Consider the following 16,077-nt stretch of genomic DNA (forward strand, 5'->3'; position numbering starts at 1 on the left):
AGAGATTTGGGTATGTACCCAGTCCTCTGACCTGCCTACTGGGTGCTGCCGCCTTCCTTGTATGAGGGAATTTTATTAGTTTTCCACTGTGCCTGCCCTTCTTCCTATATGTGTGGCACTGATAAAACTGTTAGAAGAAATGGAATAGACTTTGGTGCTGTGTATTTGAATAAGTAATGCACTGTTGTGGGTGTCAAATTATTTCTGTGTAATTAAAGCTTTTTCTTTCTTGCTTTATTGCTGTGGGCAAGCCATCTCACTTGGGTATGCTTCTGTTCCTTTCTGACCAGTTGCCTTCTTGGTCTCTCTGTGAAAAAAAAGCCTTACTTAAACTGTCACCTATTTTACACGCTGGAGAACTGGGGCATCTCAGGTGTCAGTGAAATACTTTATTCTGTCTGTTACACTGACTTGCTATTTTATCGCTGATGCATTTTTTATTACCTGCATCATTTCCTCTCAGTTAATCATTCTTCACCACTGGTTCTGTAGTGTTTATCCAAGCCATCCTGATGCATGCCTGTCTTAATGGCCATGCCCATCAGTACCTGATCTTTCTTCCCATGCTAACTGTATAGTTGTGACACTGAAACTTCCATTATTGCTAATCCCGAAACTGATTCAGCAGCATTTTTTTAAAAAGAAAACACAAACTTTCTTTCCTCTTGGTATTTTACTACTAGTTAACATATGACAAAACAGATTTATTATGGAGCAGACAGGCAGCATTTAGCATTGCTAAACAGAAGAACACTAGTTTTGCCCTTTTATGCCCTGGTGTATAAAAATAAAAAGCTCCTTTCCCTCAAACTGTTTCTGATACAGATTAACACCACAATGCAGAGAAGTTTAGAACCTGCTAGGAACTTGTCTGGGCTAAGGACAAAAGAAAGGAAGGGCTGACAGGACTAGAGTTGCACTTTTCAGCTCTTTGCTATCAAATTGCAAATAGAAAGGGCTGAGAACAATGAGGGACTCGGTGGTGGGGGTTTAGAGCTCTTCTGTTTCACCATTCCTTGGCACATTGACCTCAGTATGGTACTCGGAGTCTCCTGAAGGCATCCAAGGTATTGGGGTTCTGTTGAAGGAGGGTCTGTTGCTGAAATTTTGATTATATATCATGAGAGACTCTGGAAGCAAAGGGCAAATATCAAACTGAGGCACTTTGAAAGTCATCCGTTTGGCTGCTTTCTCATAACCTCCATAAGGCATGGCAGTCCTGGTGTAGGGGAATACATGGAGTTAGTGAACAGAGCATAGGTAAACAATGAGATTTAGAAAATAAATAATCAAAGCTATTGAGATTGTAAATTTTATCACTGTTGCAGTTGACTGGCCAGCAAATCCTTCCCAAGAGCGTATATATATATATCCGTTGCCTATGTACCAAAAAAGATTTCAGAACACCCCTTCTGCACTTCCTTCACCCCTGTTGGACCAATCTCCATCAAACCATACAGCTTTCACACCGTTGGTATGCTGTACATGCTGGAGGCAGAGGCTGTGTTACTGCAGGAATGAGTGAGGTTTGGGTTTGTCCTGGGCACTGATGTCCTCAGGCTACAGAAGTGGATGGCAAAATTACATAGAGAGGTTAACAGAAAATTATTGCTGCCCTAGAAGTATTTGTAAAACTTCCAGTTCTTATCAGAAGCAACAGGAGGATCCTGGTTCTTATCTGAAGTACTGTGAAGTACTGGCTTCTGATCCTGAGTATTTTTCCTAAACTCTTGGACTTCAAATGGCTGCAGTAATAATAAACAGTGGCAAGCTAAACTTCCCTGGTCAAATGGGGCGAGAAAGAAAAGGAAATGGGATTAAAGTCCTCTTATCCAACTGCATAGGTTTTTGACCACAAGCTGAATTAAAATCTCTGGCTCTTAGTATATCTTTTCTTTGTAGGCGTCCAAATATTCCATCTGCAGCAGACTGTACTAAGCAAGCTGACATGCAACTAAAACTGATTTACATTGTGCAGGATAGGAGGGCTATGGCCAGGGTTATGGTGTTTTCTCATGCTAAATTGAATGGAATATCCAAGAGGACTTACCGGTTAAAAGACTTGTAATGGGGGAAATCAGCTTTAGGACTGTATGACAGTAAGTCAATAGTGTACTGACTTTTGTCCTCGGGACTAATACCCATTGCTCTTTCCCAAGGGGAGATGTAAGTTTTAAATACAGTGATTTTTTTCCCTCCTGACTTTCCGTCTGTAAACAGAAAAAGGTAAAACACTCTAGTTAGATGAAATTGTAAATATATTGCCTTTCTGTATTCTGCTGTTGAAGCTCAGACACCAGCTTTGTTTCCAGATTCTGTAACACCAAGATCAAGTTTGCTATTTTATGGGCAGATCACTCCAAACAAAGACTGTCATACACCACTTCCATCCTTATCCTCAAAAGCAGGTGTAGTGCAGCCTAAGAGCCACTCGTCTAGGAATTTGCATTAGAGCATGTATTTGAAAGGTAATTTTTCGTTGTTCTCTCTGATTGCTCAAATAGAAACCTCTTACCTCAAGAATCGGTGTCCTTGCCCCATCATCTCTTTCAAAACCTTGGAGGAAGATTTATACAAGGCAAAAGGCTATCTAATGTCATAATTTGCTTCTCTCTTCTCTGTCTGATCATAGCAGACATAACCCCTCCACATAAACCTCGTCATCATTTGAACCTTTCTTTTTACCACACGTTCTTTCTTTGTCTTCCTTATATTTTTCAAACCTTACCAAATGCTGGGCTTTCCTGGTTTCAGAGGATTACAGACATGTACAAGGACCTCATTTTCATTAAAACAAATAAAAACAACTACCCCCTTCTTTCTCTATGAAGGACTTAAACTGAGAAGTTTAGAAGTAAATTGATTGCTTGCGTTGAAAAATAAAAGCAGTTGGGATACATCACTGCTGTAAAAGTTATGGGATGATGTTAATCCTCCTTCCTCCTGCACACAGGAATAGGATAACAATGGAGAAAAATCTCCTGTAAGAAGGTAGAGGCCACACACATTATTTCACAGGGATGCCCAGAAATATGAAATGTGATTTTGATATAAAATGCACATTCTTCCAGAATGTAAATGAAAAACCTTGGATTTTACAAGTCACTTATTTGGTCACTTACAACAGTGGTTTCTGGTGCCCAAGCAAATTTGCTCTTTGTTGTAAAATCCAATAGGGACTGTTAAAATAACAATTTCACCTGCTGATTTTCATACAAGAGATTTAGTTCTACAGGTTTCTGACCAAACCAAACCAAATAGGATGAAATTAAGCAAGGACTACATTAAATGAAAAATACTGCTTCAGTAGAGCAGGGGTGATTACTAGATAACTTTTCAAAATATTGTTTGTTTCTGAAGATTGTCCAAAAACTGCTGTTTGTTTATGTGAAAACTTTGGTTTGAAATCAGGGCTGATATACTTGACACGGGTGTGTCAGGTCAGACTGCTGGGCTAAAGAGCTAATCCTACTATGTCTGAGAGCAATCCGCATGAAGCCCTTGAAGGGAAAGGATATGCCATACTGCCACACTGCTCTATCAGCCTTCGGAGCTCAGGACTTAAGTTTCCCATCATTCCTTTGGTCCAGCCAAGGAAGTAATTTCTGTTTCTTGCCTATGATTGAGCAACACAGAAGCATGCAAACAAAATTATCAAGCTAAAGGCAGGTCAGCTTTTCTAGACTTTGCAGAGGAATTTAGTTTGGAACAATTCAGGTTTTAGTCAAAGTTTTTTACTCGTCTCTAAGAGTAAGGTTGTCCTGAGCTCCAGCTTTAGCTATTTCTTGTTCTTGCAGAAATACTTGCCTTTCTCAGTACCATCACCTCCTTCTCCACCGCTTCCAGATGATCCCAGTGTGTGCTCCCCTTCATTGTCCCCCGGGCCTCCTTTGCTTCCAGGCCTAGGAGGACCAGAGGGATGCTGCTGCTTACTGGAGCTGTGCTGCCCTGCTGTCACTCCTCCAACCATCCGCCCATGGGCATAGCCATGGGCATCTTCCCCGTAAGACCCTCCCGGTGGGATGAACTTCTGAAAGTGATCCTAGGGCAGGATAAGAGAGAGTAGGAATCCCTGTTACAGGACATGGCCCATTCACATTTGCAGGGTTGTGTCCAGAGTGTGAACTCCCATGTCCCTGTGTGCTGACCACTTCTGTGTCTCAGTTAGAAAACCAGTGGCAAAACTTTATGCAAGTTATTCTCTATATTCAGCCTAGGAGCAGCTGTGGAACAGCAGCCAGGGCAGTGGAAGCACACCTTCTAATGGACATCTCATAGTCACATTATATGATCAAAGTGAGAAGAGATGGATCTGTGTCTTGTCCCCAGCAGGGATCAGTATGAAATGCAGAGGGGATGGAAAGGAAATACAGCTTTTGCCAGAGCAGGTGAAGGAAGGTCCAGACAGAGATACATTGGCTAACCTGTGGGAAAGCTACCTGTACAAGTAATAAGAAGTGATTTCATGTCCAGGTTAAGAGACACAAGCTCAAGTCAGCTCGTGTACAGTGTGGGAGCTAAGTGTTACAGGGCACCAGAACGAGAGAGTGCCGATGACAACATAAAAGCTTGTATGTCTATTTTCCATATATGTGAAGATCTGCATGGGGAGGAGTATTTTTGCATCTAGAAAGACTGAAGAAATAGCAGGGAAAACTGGGAAAGTCTGGGAAAACACAAAAGATTTCCTGGAGACCACAATAAGAAAATGACTAAAAGGAAGACTTTTGTTTGTAGTAATATGTACTTTAACAAACCAAATCTAAGAAGTAATGAGGCGAGAAAGAAAGTTGTACCCATCAGTAAAATCAAATTGGTCTCACTGTCCAGGCTGTCCACTTTCCCCTGTCCAGGCTAGAGGGCACAATCCCTGCAGCGCATAGGGAAAGGTGTCTGTGCAGAGTTTATAGACCCTGTGTTGCCAGCACAAGGTCCCGTCTCTGCGCACAGAAATTTCAGGAAATATTTGTGTAGATCAGAAACTGATATGTTTGGAAAAATGTTTTATGTATTGGTCATAAGTGAGATCAAGGCTTGACTCCTATCAGATATAAAGAAGTATCTCTTGTGTATTACAGCTCCTGCAGCACTGTAATACAAGTAAGGTCATTTATGTATCACATAGGGTCTTTCCTGTCAGACTAGGGGTTTGGCTATAGATGCGTAAAGATGTAACAAATGCAGCTGAATTATCCTGCTGTAATTCTGCTGGTATAAATTCATGTCAGTCAGTCAATGGGAGATAAGTGCCAACCTCAGGTCTGGCTCTCAAAGGGTTAAGCTTTCTCAGGGCTGTTACACCTAGTACAGTTTAGCAAAAAGCAGCTCTCCAGGCTGTAAACAGGCTTCCAAGGCCAGCTGTTCGGTCAGCTAAAAATAGATCAGAAGTGAAAACCCCAGAAGGCTCAAGGCAGAATTATCTAACCCTCAGTTCCCTGCGTGTCTAGCAGCAGTGTCCAGGGTTTCACAGCAGGTCACCAGGCTGCAGCCCAGGCAGGCAGCCAGCTGTGGGCTCCAGTGGCAGGGCTGGTGCCCTCCGGGCCTTTAGGGACTGTCTGTCCTTCTCCTAGCTGTAGGGAATTCCCTTTTTAGGACAGAGGAGATCATGTTCCCCTGAGTGTCAGGAAGCACTGAGAAGGGAGAGGATTGTGAGCATTAAGCTGTATGCAGGAGCTAGTAGGGCAATCTGCTCAATTATGCGTGGGAGCTATGTAGCTGTAAAAAGGCAAACTGAATAAAGTTTTTTTTGAGGACTAGGGGTCAGAATGAGGTTATTCACAAAACCTTAATACATATGTGAGGTTAATGCTTCTACTGATTTGCTCAGTGATTTCAAAACAGGATTTGCATCTGTTTTCCTCCAAGTTTCACCCATGCTGTCTGATGTCCCTGAGAATTAAATGTTCATTTCTCTTTTCCTCTGGTTACTTACGTGCACTCTCTTGCAAAAAAATAAAAAGGTCACACAACATCAGCATAACATGAGATATTGTAAAAAAGACCAGTTTGATTTTGTGCACAGCAGTATTTGATGTGACCAGGAACAGACATCATTGTCATCTAGTGTTATTTTAAATTGCAGTATTATCATTAAGCAGGAGTGAAGGTTCTCTAAAACATAAGGGAGAAGCCACACTTAAATCTTATTTAGCTCCAAATTAAATTTGTTTGTTTGGTCTCAGGCTAGTTCATGATTCTTCATGGACCTGCTGGTAAAACATCCTATGTTCAGCAGGCAGCTCCATTCAGACAGGAAGGGCACATTTTCTTTGCAGTACCCTCGTCTACTTACCTGCCAGAATAAAAATACAATTTTCTTTATTTTTAGCCACCACAATAGATTGTCTTAGCTCAAATTAATAGGATAATCTTCTTTTCCTATAAGAGGAGGCAAAGGCAAATTCATCTTTTTGAACTCTTGAACCTTGGTGGATTCAAATGAGCTCATTCCAAGAGAAGGATGCTCAGGAATGGAAGCCTCAAACAGGAGTCTTGACATAATCAAAGCTGGGTAGGTGCAGCTTTGTCCCTGTTACTTAGAGCATGCCTCTGGTCAGGGTGTTTGGAGTGAAATACAGCTTATATCTGAGATGAATGTGTGTCCTAGGCCACTTCTAACTGGATGTGGAGCTTTTATGTGTATGCATGTTCACATCACAAACTTGGCCACTCAGTTAGGGTTGATTGACCCTGTTGGTGGAAATCTTAGGAGAGATGCCCGAGAGTGTCTACTGAGAAGGCTGATAAGCTTCCCCTGTTGTCTCTGGGGGCAGATCACACAGTCCCTCCGTGGCAGAGGGTCTGTCCTGTCTGTGCATTGCTGGAGGTAGTGGATGTAATCAGTCCCTCATCATCCCTAAATCCACTCTAGCAAGAGAACAGTGGTGGCAAATTCATGTGATGTGTGGTCCTCTGGGTTGGCTAACAAATTGGGCTCATGTCTTTGATGTTCTTACGGCTAGTAAGGGCCTGATCGTGCCTCAGTGGAGAAATTCTGAATTCTCTAGAGCTACTGCACGTGTCTCATGAAAAATAGATAATGAAAGATGATCCAGCTAACGGAGCTGAGATCTCCAAGTATCTCAAGGCCCTGACGTCACTGCAGGCAGTCCCCACAGGAGACATTGTGTGCTTCCCATCAGCTCCTTGCTGTGCCCTAAAGAGAATGATTGAGGCCACCAAATGTGTTTCTATTTCCACCACACTGGTAAAGAGGTTCCCAAAGGTTTGATGCCTATGTGGTTACTAACACTTCTGAAGTTACTCTGACTGTGTCCTCTTGGTGGCAGCCACTCAAATGCTCCTTTATGGTGGGCTGAGAGGTGTAAAATTCAGACATTTGGAGAGTCTCAGAGACTGCCTTCTGTTTTTTATCAAAGTGTATGCGTCAGTCCTTAATTTGGAGCTGCACAGCCATAAACCAATGATTCACTTTTAAAAAAGGATGAAAATAAAAAGTAACCTCAGCTGTTAAAGTATTTTCAGCTGATTTATTTCCAAACCTGCTCCCCCTAGAGGCGCAGTTCAGTGGGGTGAGCTCCTGCTTTCTGTTTCCAGGTCTGCTTATGACTTGCTGTTCAGTCTTAGGCAAATTATTTTTCACCTCTATGTCTGAATTTACCCATCTAAATAATCACAGAATCATAGAATGCCCTGAGTTGGAAAGGACCTACAAGGATCATCGAGTATAATGGGAATTTTTATCTAATACAACCAAAACTTATATCTTATTTGTATATTTTATATCATCCTTGCCCCATTTTCTTTGTGAATGAAAGGAACTGAGTTTCAGAATTTTGGTCCAAGATTTTCTCACAGTGCTCCAACAACTGCTGTGGAAAATAAAAGGTTCTTGCTCTCTGTCATTCTGCTGTTTCCACACCAGTCACTTCTTGAGTAAGAAGGCATGAGACTCCATTGTCACTCTTATGCCGGTTTGGGTATAGTTGGGACCTCTAGGTCTTCTGCACCAACCCAACTCCACCACAGCAAGGCTTGCTTTCTTAGAAAAGTGCCATCTCAGCTGGCTTGCTCCACTTAGGCCTTAACCTCAGGCTCTCTCATATTTCAGCTGGCAGTTACCCTGTAATGTTTGTTCAAGAGGTTTAATATTCCCTGCAGAACAGGCTTCCTAGAAAGAATGCTTTTCCTAACGTTTTCCCTTTAACCCTACATCCAGAAATCTCGATTGGCATTCTTCTAAGTACATTAAGGGAAAAACAGAGCCATCAGTGCATGCTTGTGCATAAACCAAGCAGATGCATGAGAACATCTCTGTTCCTTCACAGTCTGTATCATGTCTGGATATTTAACGTGTAAGAGCTCTGAGGCAGGTTGTCTGTGTGCTTCTGGCTGCTGTGAAGCTAAAAGTGTCAAACTCAGCCCTCATTAAAAGGTTCCCCTTGTACTTTATATTTGCAAGAGAAGAGGGTCACAGTGTTGAAAACAGCTATACAGGAGATAGGGCATTGCATTGTGCTTATGTTGGGAACCGTCAGTCCTTTTGGCTGTGGGTTTATCCATTGTTTGCCTTTAACTGGATGGGTGGAGCCACAACAGGGAGAGAGTGGTAGGTTCTCACTTTTGCGTGGAGCTTGCGTGGAGCTGTCTTACATTGACTGACTGACACACACACACACACACACACACACACACACACACACACAAAAAAAAAAAAAAAAAAATGTTTTCTCTGCTACAAGTAAGGACAACGATCTGATTGTCCAGTGTGGTTGGGTGGGTGGAGGAGAAGGAGGAGGAGAGAAGCAGGGGGGCGGTTCGCTGACATGTGACTGTTGAAGTCTTCTGTCTTATGTGGAAGGTTTATGGCTACAGCACAGGCTATTCTGGGACCCCTTATATGGTTTGGATTTATTTTTAATAACTGGTCTCTTTGTGTGTTTTTATGTTACATTACCTTGCTGTTAATTTTTTTCTGGGGGAAAGAAGCAACCCGTACTCCATCCCAGACCTTTCTCGCCCTGCTTTGCTAAGTGTGTCCTCAGAATATTCTGAGAAAGTTAAGAAATCTGTGATTGAAAAGCAGAAAACAGCACCAGCTTTAAATCCCTTTGCTGTCTTACAGCCTTCAGGCACAAGGACTTCTTTGAGAGGGGGAGCAAAGGACATGAAAACTAACTGGGAGGGGGAAGTAACTGGACCTAGCAGTAGGAATTCTTTACTCTGCCATAATCTTGCTCCCACAGTTCCCTTTTGTTTAAGCCTTCTTTCCTGTATCTGCCTTTGAGCAGAGCCAGGAGCAGGAGAGGAACAGAAGGCTAATCAAATATTACAATCAAAAGGGCTTTTTGAAGAAAGTTATTTGGTGCTAAGGTCAGGCACTGTCCTGATGGTTTGGAAGATAACAGTGAGGCCACAGATCTGTTGCCTTTACCTGCCTGGGAGCAGCGAGCTTTCCAAGAGGATGGCTTGATTGCTGGGATTGCTCAGCTTTTCTTCTCACTGCTCTGACTGCCAGTAAAGGTGCTAACTCACGCTGGCTGTGGTAATGAGAACAGTTATCCACAGAGTGGATGCAGCGTGGCAGAGCCCTTGCACAGGGTGCACAGGGCAGCCAGCAAATGGGAACAATTATGTTTGCAATACTGCTAAGCCTGCCCCGAGTGAGGGCTCTAGATAGGACAGACCAAAGTCCTCCTGCACTGACCCATAGAGATTTGTTATCTATACTGGGGATGTGGAGAAAAGACATCCCTGAAGGTGGATCATGGAGGATTGTAGAGCAGAGGACCAGCTGTTTGAAGACAATGCTACTGTTCTCATATAGCAAAGCCATGAAGAAAATCCTAGGCTTGTTAGGGTCTGATCTGTCCCCCAACTATGTTTCTCCACAGCATAGTACCTTAGAGTTTCACTTAAAAAACAGGGGAGCAGGGGTGCTCTTACAGAACAGAGGGAGAGATTCTTTAAAGAAAGAGTATATGGAGTGAATATCAGGTATTGGTGAATAAATACGGTAGGAAAAACAACTAACAAAAAAAGAAGCAATTGTCATCAGCCTTTGCAATGTCATGAGGGACTCTGTGTAGTCAAGTTTTGAGTCAGTTTGTCACAACTCATTTGCTTTGTATTTCTCCAATTGAGCACCCTTAAGTGACACGCTCAAATCTTTGGAAGTTTGACCTTTTCACTCCATCACCTCATTATTTTCTCACTTCTCCTGACCACAGCAGATTTTGATGTGTCAGCTCATCCCTCATATGTTTTAGGCGCTCTGAGATAGCAGAGTATTTATAAAAACAGCTTGCACTTCTCTGTGATTTTAATCTGAAGAGTCCAGTGCTTGACACACCACTCATTCTTACATCCTTTCTGGGAGACAGCTCGCTGAAAAGATGAACTAATTGCCTAAAGTCTAACTACACCAGATGTGCTGCTGTATCTCTAGTCTGCCATCCCTCATCTGTAATCTGACCTACCGCTGTAATTTTAATGACTTTTTTTCCCCAGGCATCCTTCCACATCCTGCTTCCCAAATTGTCATTTTTAGAAGTAAACTACAAAGCTTTACTTATTGCTGATTTTAGAAACATCAGAGGGCTGAAAAATTACGTGTTTTTGTTTGGCAGAACATTTTCCTCAGCTTGACTTATATTATTTTGTTCAAGTTCCCTTGGACTGGAAAGTAGATGCCATAAAGGGATAAAATGACACCAAGTCAACTTTAAAGGACATCAGAAGAGGAGATGCTGCATCAAAATGCATATAAAGCTGGAACATTTTCTGTTTGTTTCACTGAGCTGCTGACAATCATGTAAAAGGAGAGTTTCATTTGTAGAAGTTTAAGTATATTCAGAAGACTTTAGAGCAGGCAACTAACTATAGAGAGAAGTTCAAAGATTGAATAATAGTACTAACTCATGAGAAAGGGAAAAAAGCAGAATGTCTGAATTTATACACATCTTATAGGAAAATAATTTAGAAGAAAATAAACATAGCCTCTGGCAAATAAATTGAAGGTATTGTCAGGTTAGAGGTTTCTGTCTGAATTTTCATATATGGAACTTCTTGCAGAAGTGAGCAGAAGACTTTGCCCAGCTGCTGGAGCTAAAGTCAGACCTGGATGGATCATTTCTATCTTGCAAAGAAGAAATGGAATGGGTAAAAAAACAATGAGTCTTGCCCTGCACAGCTCTGAACACCCACTGAACATGTCACTCAGTACTGAATATTCTCGTGCTTCTGCATGTGCGATAACAAGTATTTGCCAAAGGAAGCTAATGCTGCTGCTGAAAGGAAATAAAACTTGTCTCTTCCTATAGTTTTGACTTTTTCTGGCATTTCTTTGCCAGTAGATACCCCCACCCTTGGCCCATACACATAGAGACAGAGAAGAGCTTGGGCACACTCCGTTCCTGTTTCCCCTGTGTATATGGAGCAGCATTTTAGTTTTAATCTCCAACCTACCACAGAATTGTCGGTGAAGGCGTCAGGGTTATTCTCATAAATGAACTTCTCCACCCTCAGCTGACGTAATTTGAACATCTTGGATCCTTTGTTAGTAAGGAGAGAAAGCTCTTCTAGCATCACATCTCTGGGGATGCTGATCTTCTTCCCCAAGTTCAGCTTGGACACCTCTTGTGGCATGGCTAAAAAACATATGAAATGGGATGCTTTAGGGAATGCTCTGGTCCATGTCTCTTGTCCATTGCTTCCCAGCAGCCAAAGCAGCCAAATTCTCTTCTAAATTAAATTATTTGGAAATAAGCTATGCACCATTTTTTTTTACCTTCATGATAGATGGGTGATATTTACTGTGGATTGCAATCAAGGCATATCTGCAGAAAAGAGGCATAAGGATGGAGCTGGATGCCTGCGGACTTGTGCACATCTGAAGCACCTCAGTCAGTGCAGCCAGATTCCTTAGTGATGCCTCAAAATGCACCACTGCATTGCCTGGTTACCAACAGACACTCGCCTCCCCTCCTCTGGAACTAGATGAGTAGCAGCCAGCTCTTTGGGCTGGACTGATATATAATAAGGAAAGACAGCGCTGGCACGCTTTGGTTTAAATGTTAAGCTGAAGCCATGGCAAGATTCAATGTTATTATATCTTTTTGTTTGTCTGTTTTAAGGAGAATTTTCAAAGGGAAGAGTACTTGAAGCTCTCTTCAAGTCCTAATACACTGGTTAATCAGTAAGCCCTTTCCCATTTAATTTAATACAACCAATTCTCCACCAAAGCAATGGATTCAAATATTTTCAGTGTAAAAAACCCTGCAGAAATGTAGTTAAAGCTTTTCATTCAGAAACAAGCAACTTCTCCTAGGCTTTCTTTTTTTCTGTATTGAGCAAGGTTAAGACCACTTCTCCACCTCTACATCTCATTTACAACAGAGAATGAATCTCCAACTTCAACTAGTATAAAATTGGCATAGGTCCATTCATTTTGTTAGGCATTCCCTGAAGAAACTATTATAGCAAGCCAGATTTATATAGCACAATGTCACAGCACAGTACAGAATGCCCTTTAACTGAAAACTGGATTTTTAGTTACGTGATTACCTGTTTACTGTGTGCCTGTACCCTAGCAAAAGTTTCTACAGCCCTTTTAGGGGGGCTGAAGAAAAGGATAGCATTGAATTATTGCTTTTCGAAACCTCTAAAAACCTTCCCCATGCTGTCAACAGTAAAGAGAAGATAAAGATATCACCGTTAATCAAAAGTAACCCTACCCAATATACAGACATTTCATGGAAAGAGAAGTGTCCCAAGTTATATTCTTCCTGCTGTCTTATCCCGTCTAATAGACTTTGACTATTTTAACTAAGGAGTGCTGGAACCAAAGAAATTCTTTCACATAGAGGAAAAACAGATCTTAGACAAGGTTATTACCTTTTAACAAAGGTTATAAGAGAGAGAACAACATGGAATATAACTAGGCACTGCAATATTGATAACCATAAAAGATTATGTTCTCTTCCCATTCGTGCTGGTGTGGATCCAGATTCATGCTGCAGGAGAACCGGGTTTACGAAGTGTAATCTAGGTCAACATTTGACCCGTGTGTGTGTGCGATGCTTTTGAACAATAAATTAGAAAATGTGATGTGGTTGAAGGCTGAGCTTTAGTAATATTTGTGGCTCTGCCTCCTGGTATGTTCATTTCTTGCTCTGGGAGTTCAGTTGGACAGGGTGTGAATTTTAAAGGCTGAAATTCAGATTGAAATCCAAACAATTCTCATGTGTGCAGTTTTGCATATCTTACCTTCGTGTGTCAGCTTCCCAATGGGTTTAGTGGGCTTTTTCCTTTTAACAGGAGCAGGAGTCCCTGCAAGGGGCATTCCCACAAAGGGTTCTCTGCTTTGCTCTAAATACACAAGGAAATGGAGAATGAAACACTGCAAAGGTATTTTTTGCCTCTCTTTAAGTTGCCATCTATAGCAGCCTTCATTTCACACACCGGTTCTTATCTATCCCTTCCCCATGAAGGAGCCAGTGAATGGCATCACCCCACACAGAATACCATCAGCAGGCCATCGCGGTGTTCTCTGGACACTCAGCATTATGACACAAAATATGGCAGCACGTCACAGCAGAAGCATTGCTAAGGTGCCATATAGCATCATCATTCAAAATAGGCATTTTGATTGCAAGATGGCAGTCTCCCAGCACACATGTGTGCCACAGTGGTGCTTTGTTATCACCTTGTGCCACAGTGATGCTCAGTCATGACCTTGTGCTACAGTAACGGAATGTCAGTTTGAAAGTTTGCTCTGTCATAACATATTATAATACCAAGCAGCTATCATTAGATGATAATATATATTTTTTTAATAAAGATTTTGGGTGTCCTTGAGTTATTTAGGAGTGTTTTGAATAATGTGCAAGCTTGGTTTGGACATTTAGATATCTGTTAGAATTAGGGTAGGTATTCAGAAAACCACTAGACTGCAAGTTCTGAAAAAAAAACCAAACAAACCAACCAAGACCCTAATTAATTCTGAATTTTATGACTGCTACTGTTTTGTTACAGGAGGGCTGGAGGAAGAAGGCATAGGCAAATTTGTTAGAGTGGAAGTTGTTCACCCAAGTTGTTTGAAGCCAATTGCACCTGTATCTTATGTATTGATCTTGTCACATATCATCTGGGGGGGGAGGGGGTAGGAGGGGAAGAGGGAGATTTCCTCTGGTCCAGTGCACCCCATCTCTGTCCCCAGAAAGGATGAGAGATCTATACTGAGAAATCTCAGCAATTCCACTTCAGGCAGTTTTTCAGGGTCCTTCTTGGTTATCACACATAGTGTAACAGGGGAAAAGTCTTGCTTTCACTTCAGCACTGTCCATGTCCATATGACAGAACACAAGGGGACAGACCCTCAGCAAATACCATACAATGCAGAGACAAATGAGTAAAGCCCAGCTGGATTCAGCAGCAGCAAACAAGAACCATCTCCATTCTTTTGGGTTTTTTTCCATTTTAGTTGCTTAATGTTTTAGAACTGAAGACATTTAACTATAAGTGATATTTTAAAACTAGCAAGCAAACAGCTGGCGCCAGGAACTTATACACTGCCCTTGTTGTGATCCAGACATTTTTATCTCTTATGTATTTTGCAGTTTCATTCCACTATTGCATCTTTGCAACATGATTTTCATGTGATGAGGTGTTGATAAATGCTAAAAGAAGCCCAGCCACAGCAAACCAGCTTCAGTCATATTGGCAGATGCTCTCTTAGATTAGTTTTTCTTCCAGATTTCCAAGCTTTTCTTTTTACTGAGGCGCTGCCTATGTAGTTCACATCATAAAAAAGCCCGTCCTGGCATGTTCTCAAAGCAAGCGTGAGCAGGTGCAGCCATCAAGCATGCACTGCACATTCTCCTCGAGCAGACGGACATCTGCTTGGCTATATAAAAGAAGCAGTCCCTGCTTGACAGGAAAGGGGCAACGCTGCCAGGAGTTGGAGGGGTAGGGGGTTATGGCCCGTCTGATGAGTCACAAGACTGGCAAAACAGAGGGGAAATCATCTGTGTGCCCCAAATGTGGGCTCCCTGGGACAAACGACAAAGGCCTGGCCCTAATGGGGAACCATGCTCCTCTAGTACACCCATTCCCAAGGAGCGGTGAGGGCAAGTCCATTCCATTCCTCTCTGACTAATCCAGCAGGACTGAGGAGTGGAAAACCTGCTGCATGCTATTGGTCTAGCATCAGGATAGGAGCAGCAGTCTTTCAGGGTCCAGAGCTGCGCTGGGACTACTGCTGTTTCAGCCACCCAACCACGGGGATGGGCACCGAGCCCCATCCTCCCCACTATCCTGTACATAAAGCCAGGGCCACAGTTATTCTTTTCTCCCCTGAGCTCCCTTGGTTTGATTCCTCTGCCTTTTTCTGCATTGGTCTTTTAAGCAGTCATTTCCTTGGTTCTGCTGCAAACTCAGCTTGTATTTACCCTCTCCACCACCTGCTCCAAACTATTTTGCTGCCCAGTCAACTCACCTCAGGCTTGCAGTGCCAAGCTCAGATGAGCTCATGTGCCTGCTCCAGAGCTCGACAGTGGGTTGCTTCCTCCCAGCCCGTCTCTGGGTGCTGCTGGGGAGCTTGTCCAACAGCCCCACTCACCCAGGGTGCCTGGGTGCAGGCAAGCTCTGCCCAGCACAAAGTGCTGATGCAAAGTGCTGTGAATTTGACTCCTGAAGGCTGCTTGCACAGGCATCCTGCGGTTATTAATAGCCAGTGGCGTGGAGGGCAGAGTCTCAGATAGCACTGCCGACAGCCCCAAGGAGAGGGAAAAGGAAAAGGTTGCTCCTCAGGCTTTCTGCTGCCACTGCCTCAGTTCCCAGAAAGACCAGGCACTCCATAGGTGCCTCACTTCCTCCTCCTCTCTGTCCAAACCATCATGCCATTCCACTTCCTCCTCCTATTGCACTTTAATGCAATTCATAATTCCTTCTCAATATCCTGTTTGTCAGTAAAGCTTCAAAAGCTCTCTTGGGCTCTGTTTTACAATGTCCTTCTGCCCTCTCCTCTCTCCGTCATTCAGCCAAGCATCCTCTAGGCTCTCATATGTAATTCCTAGAATGCCAGACATTCAAATAATCCATCATAAAGCACGGAAG

General features: G+C 42.7%; 1 protein-coding gene across 2 annotated transcripts; it reads right to left on the reverse strand.

The window, feature by feature from the left end:
* Nucleotides 1-654: 654 nt before the first annotated feature.
* On the reverse strand, nucleotides 655-15,649 carry MYOZ1 (myozenin 1). 2 transcript variants are annotated; one of them, XM_054072245.1, is made up of 6 exons: nucleotides 15,458-15,649; nucleotides 13,228-13,329; nucleotides 11,428-11,609; nucleotides 3,808-4,042; nucleotides 2,051-2,210; nucleotides 655-1,219 (listed from the first exon to the last, which is right to left on the reverse strand). In XM_054072245.1, exons 2-6 carry the CDS (start codon nucleotides 13,301-13,303, stop codon nucleotides 991-993), a joined length of 882 nt encoding a protein of 293 aa, XP_053928220.1. In that variant the 5' UTR covers nucleotides 13,304-13,329; nucleotides 15,458-15,649; the 3' UTR covers nucleotides 655-990. The 2 variants fall into 2 exon arrangements, with proteins under 2 accessions (XP_053928220.1, XP_009569023.1); XM_009570728.2 differs by lacking the exon at nucleotides 13,228-13,329.
* Between the last annotated feature and the right edge of the window lie 428 nt (nucleotides 15,650-16,077).

The sequence above is a fragment of the Cuculus canorus genome, chromosome 7, assembly GCF_017976375.1.
Source record: "Cuculus canorus isolate bCucCan1 chromosome 7, bCucCan1.pri, whole genome shotgun sequence".
Classification (NCBI taxonomy): domain Eukaryota; kingdom Metazoa; phylum Chordata; class Aves; order Cuculiformes; family Cuculidae; genus Cuculus; species Cuculus canorus.

Coding starts and splice junctions, on each gene's coding strand:
- MYOZ1 (XM_054072245.1), bottom strand. CDS start 13,303: ATGCCCCTTGCAGGGACTCCTGCTCCTGTTAAAAGGAAAAAGCCCACT. Junction 11,610..13,227: donor TGGGAAGCTGACACACGAAG/GTAAGATATGCA, acceptor TATGTTTTTTAG/CCATGCCACAAGAGGTGTCC. Junction 2,211..3,807: donor AGGTGATGGTACTGAGAAAG/GCAAGTATTTCT, acceptor TTCTGTTTACAG/ACGGAAAGTCAGGAGGGAAA.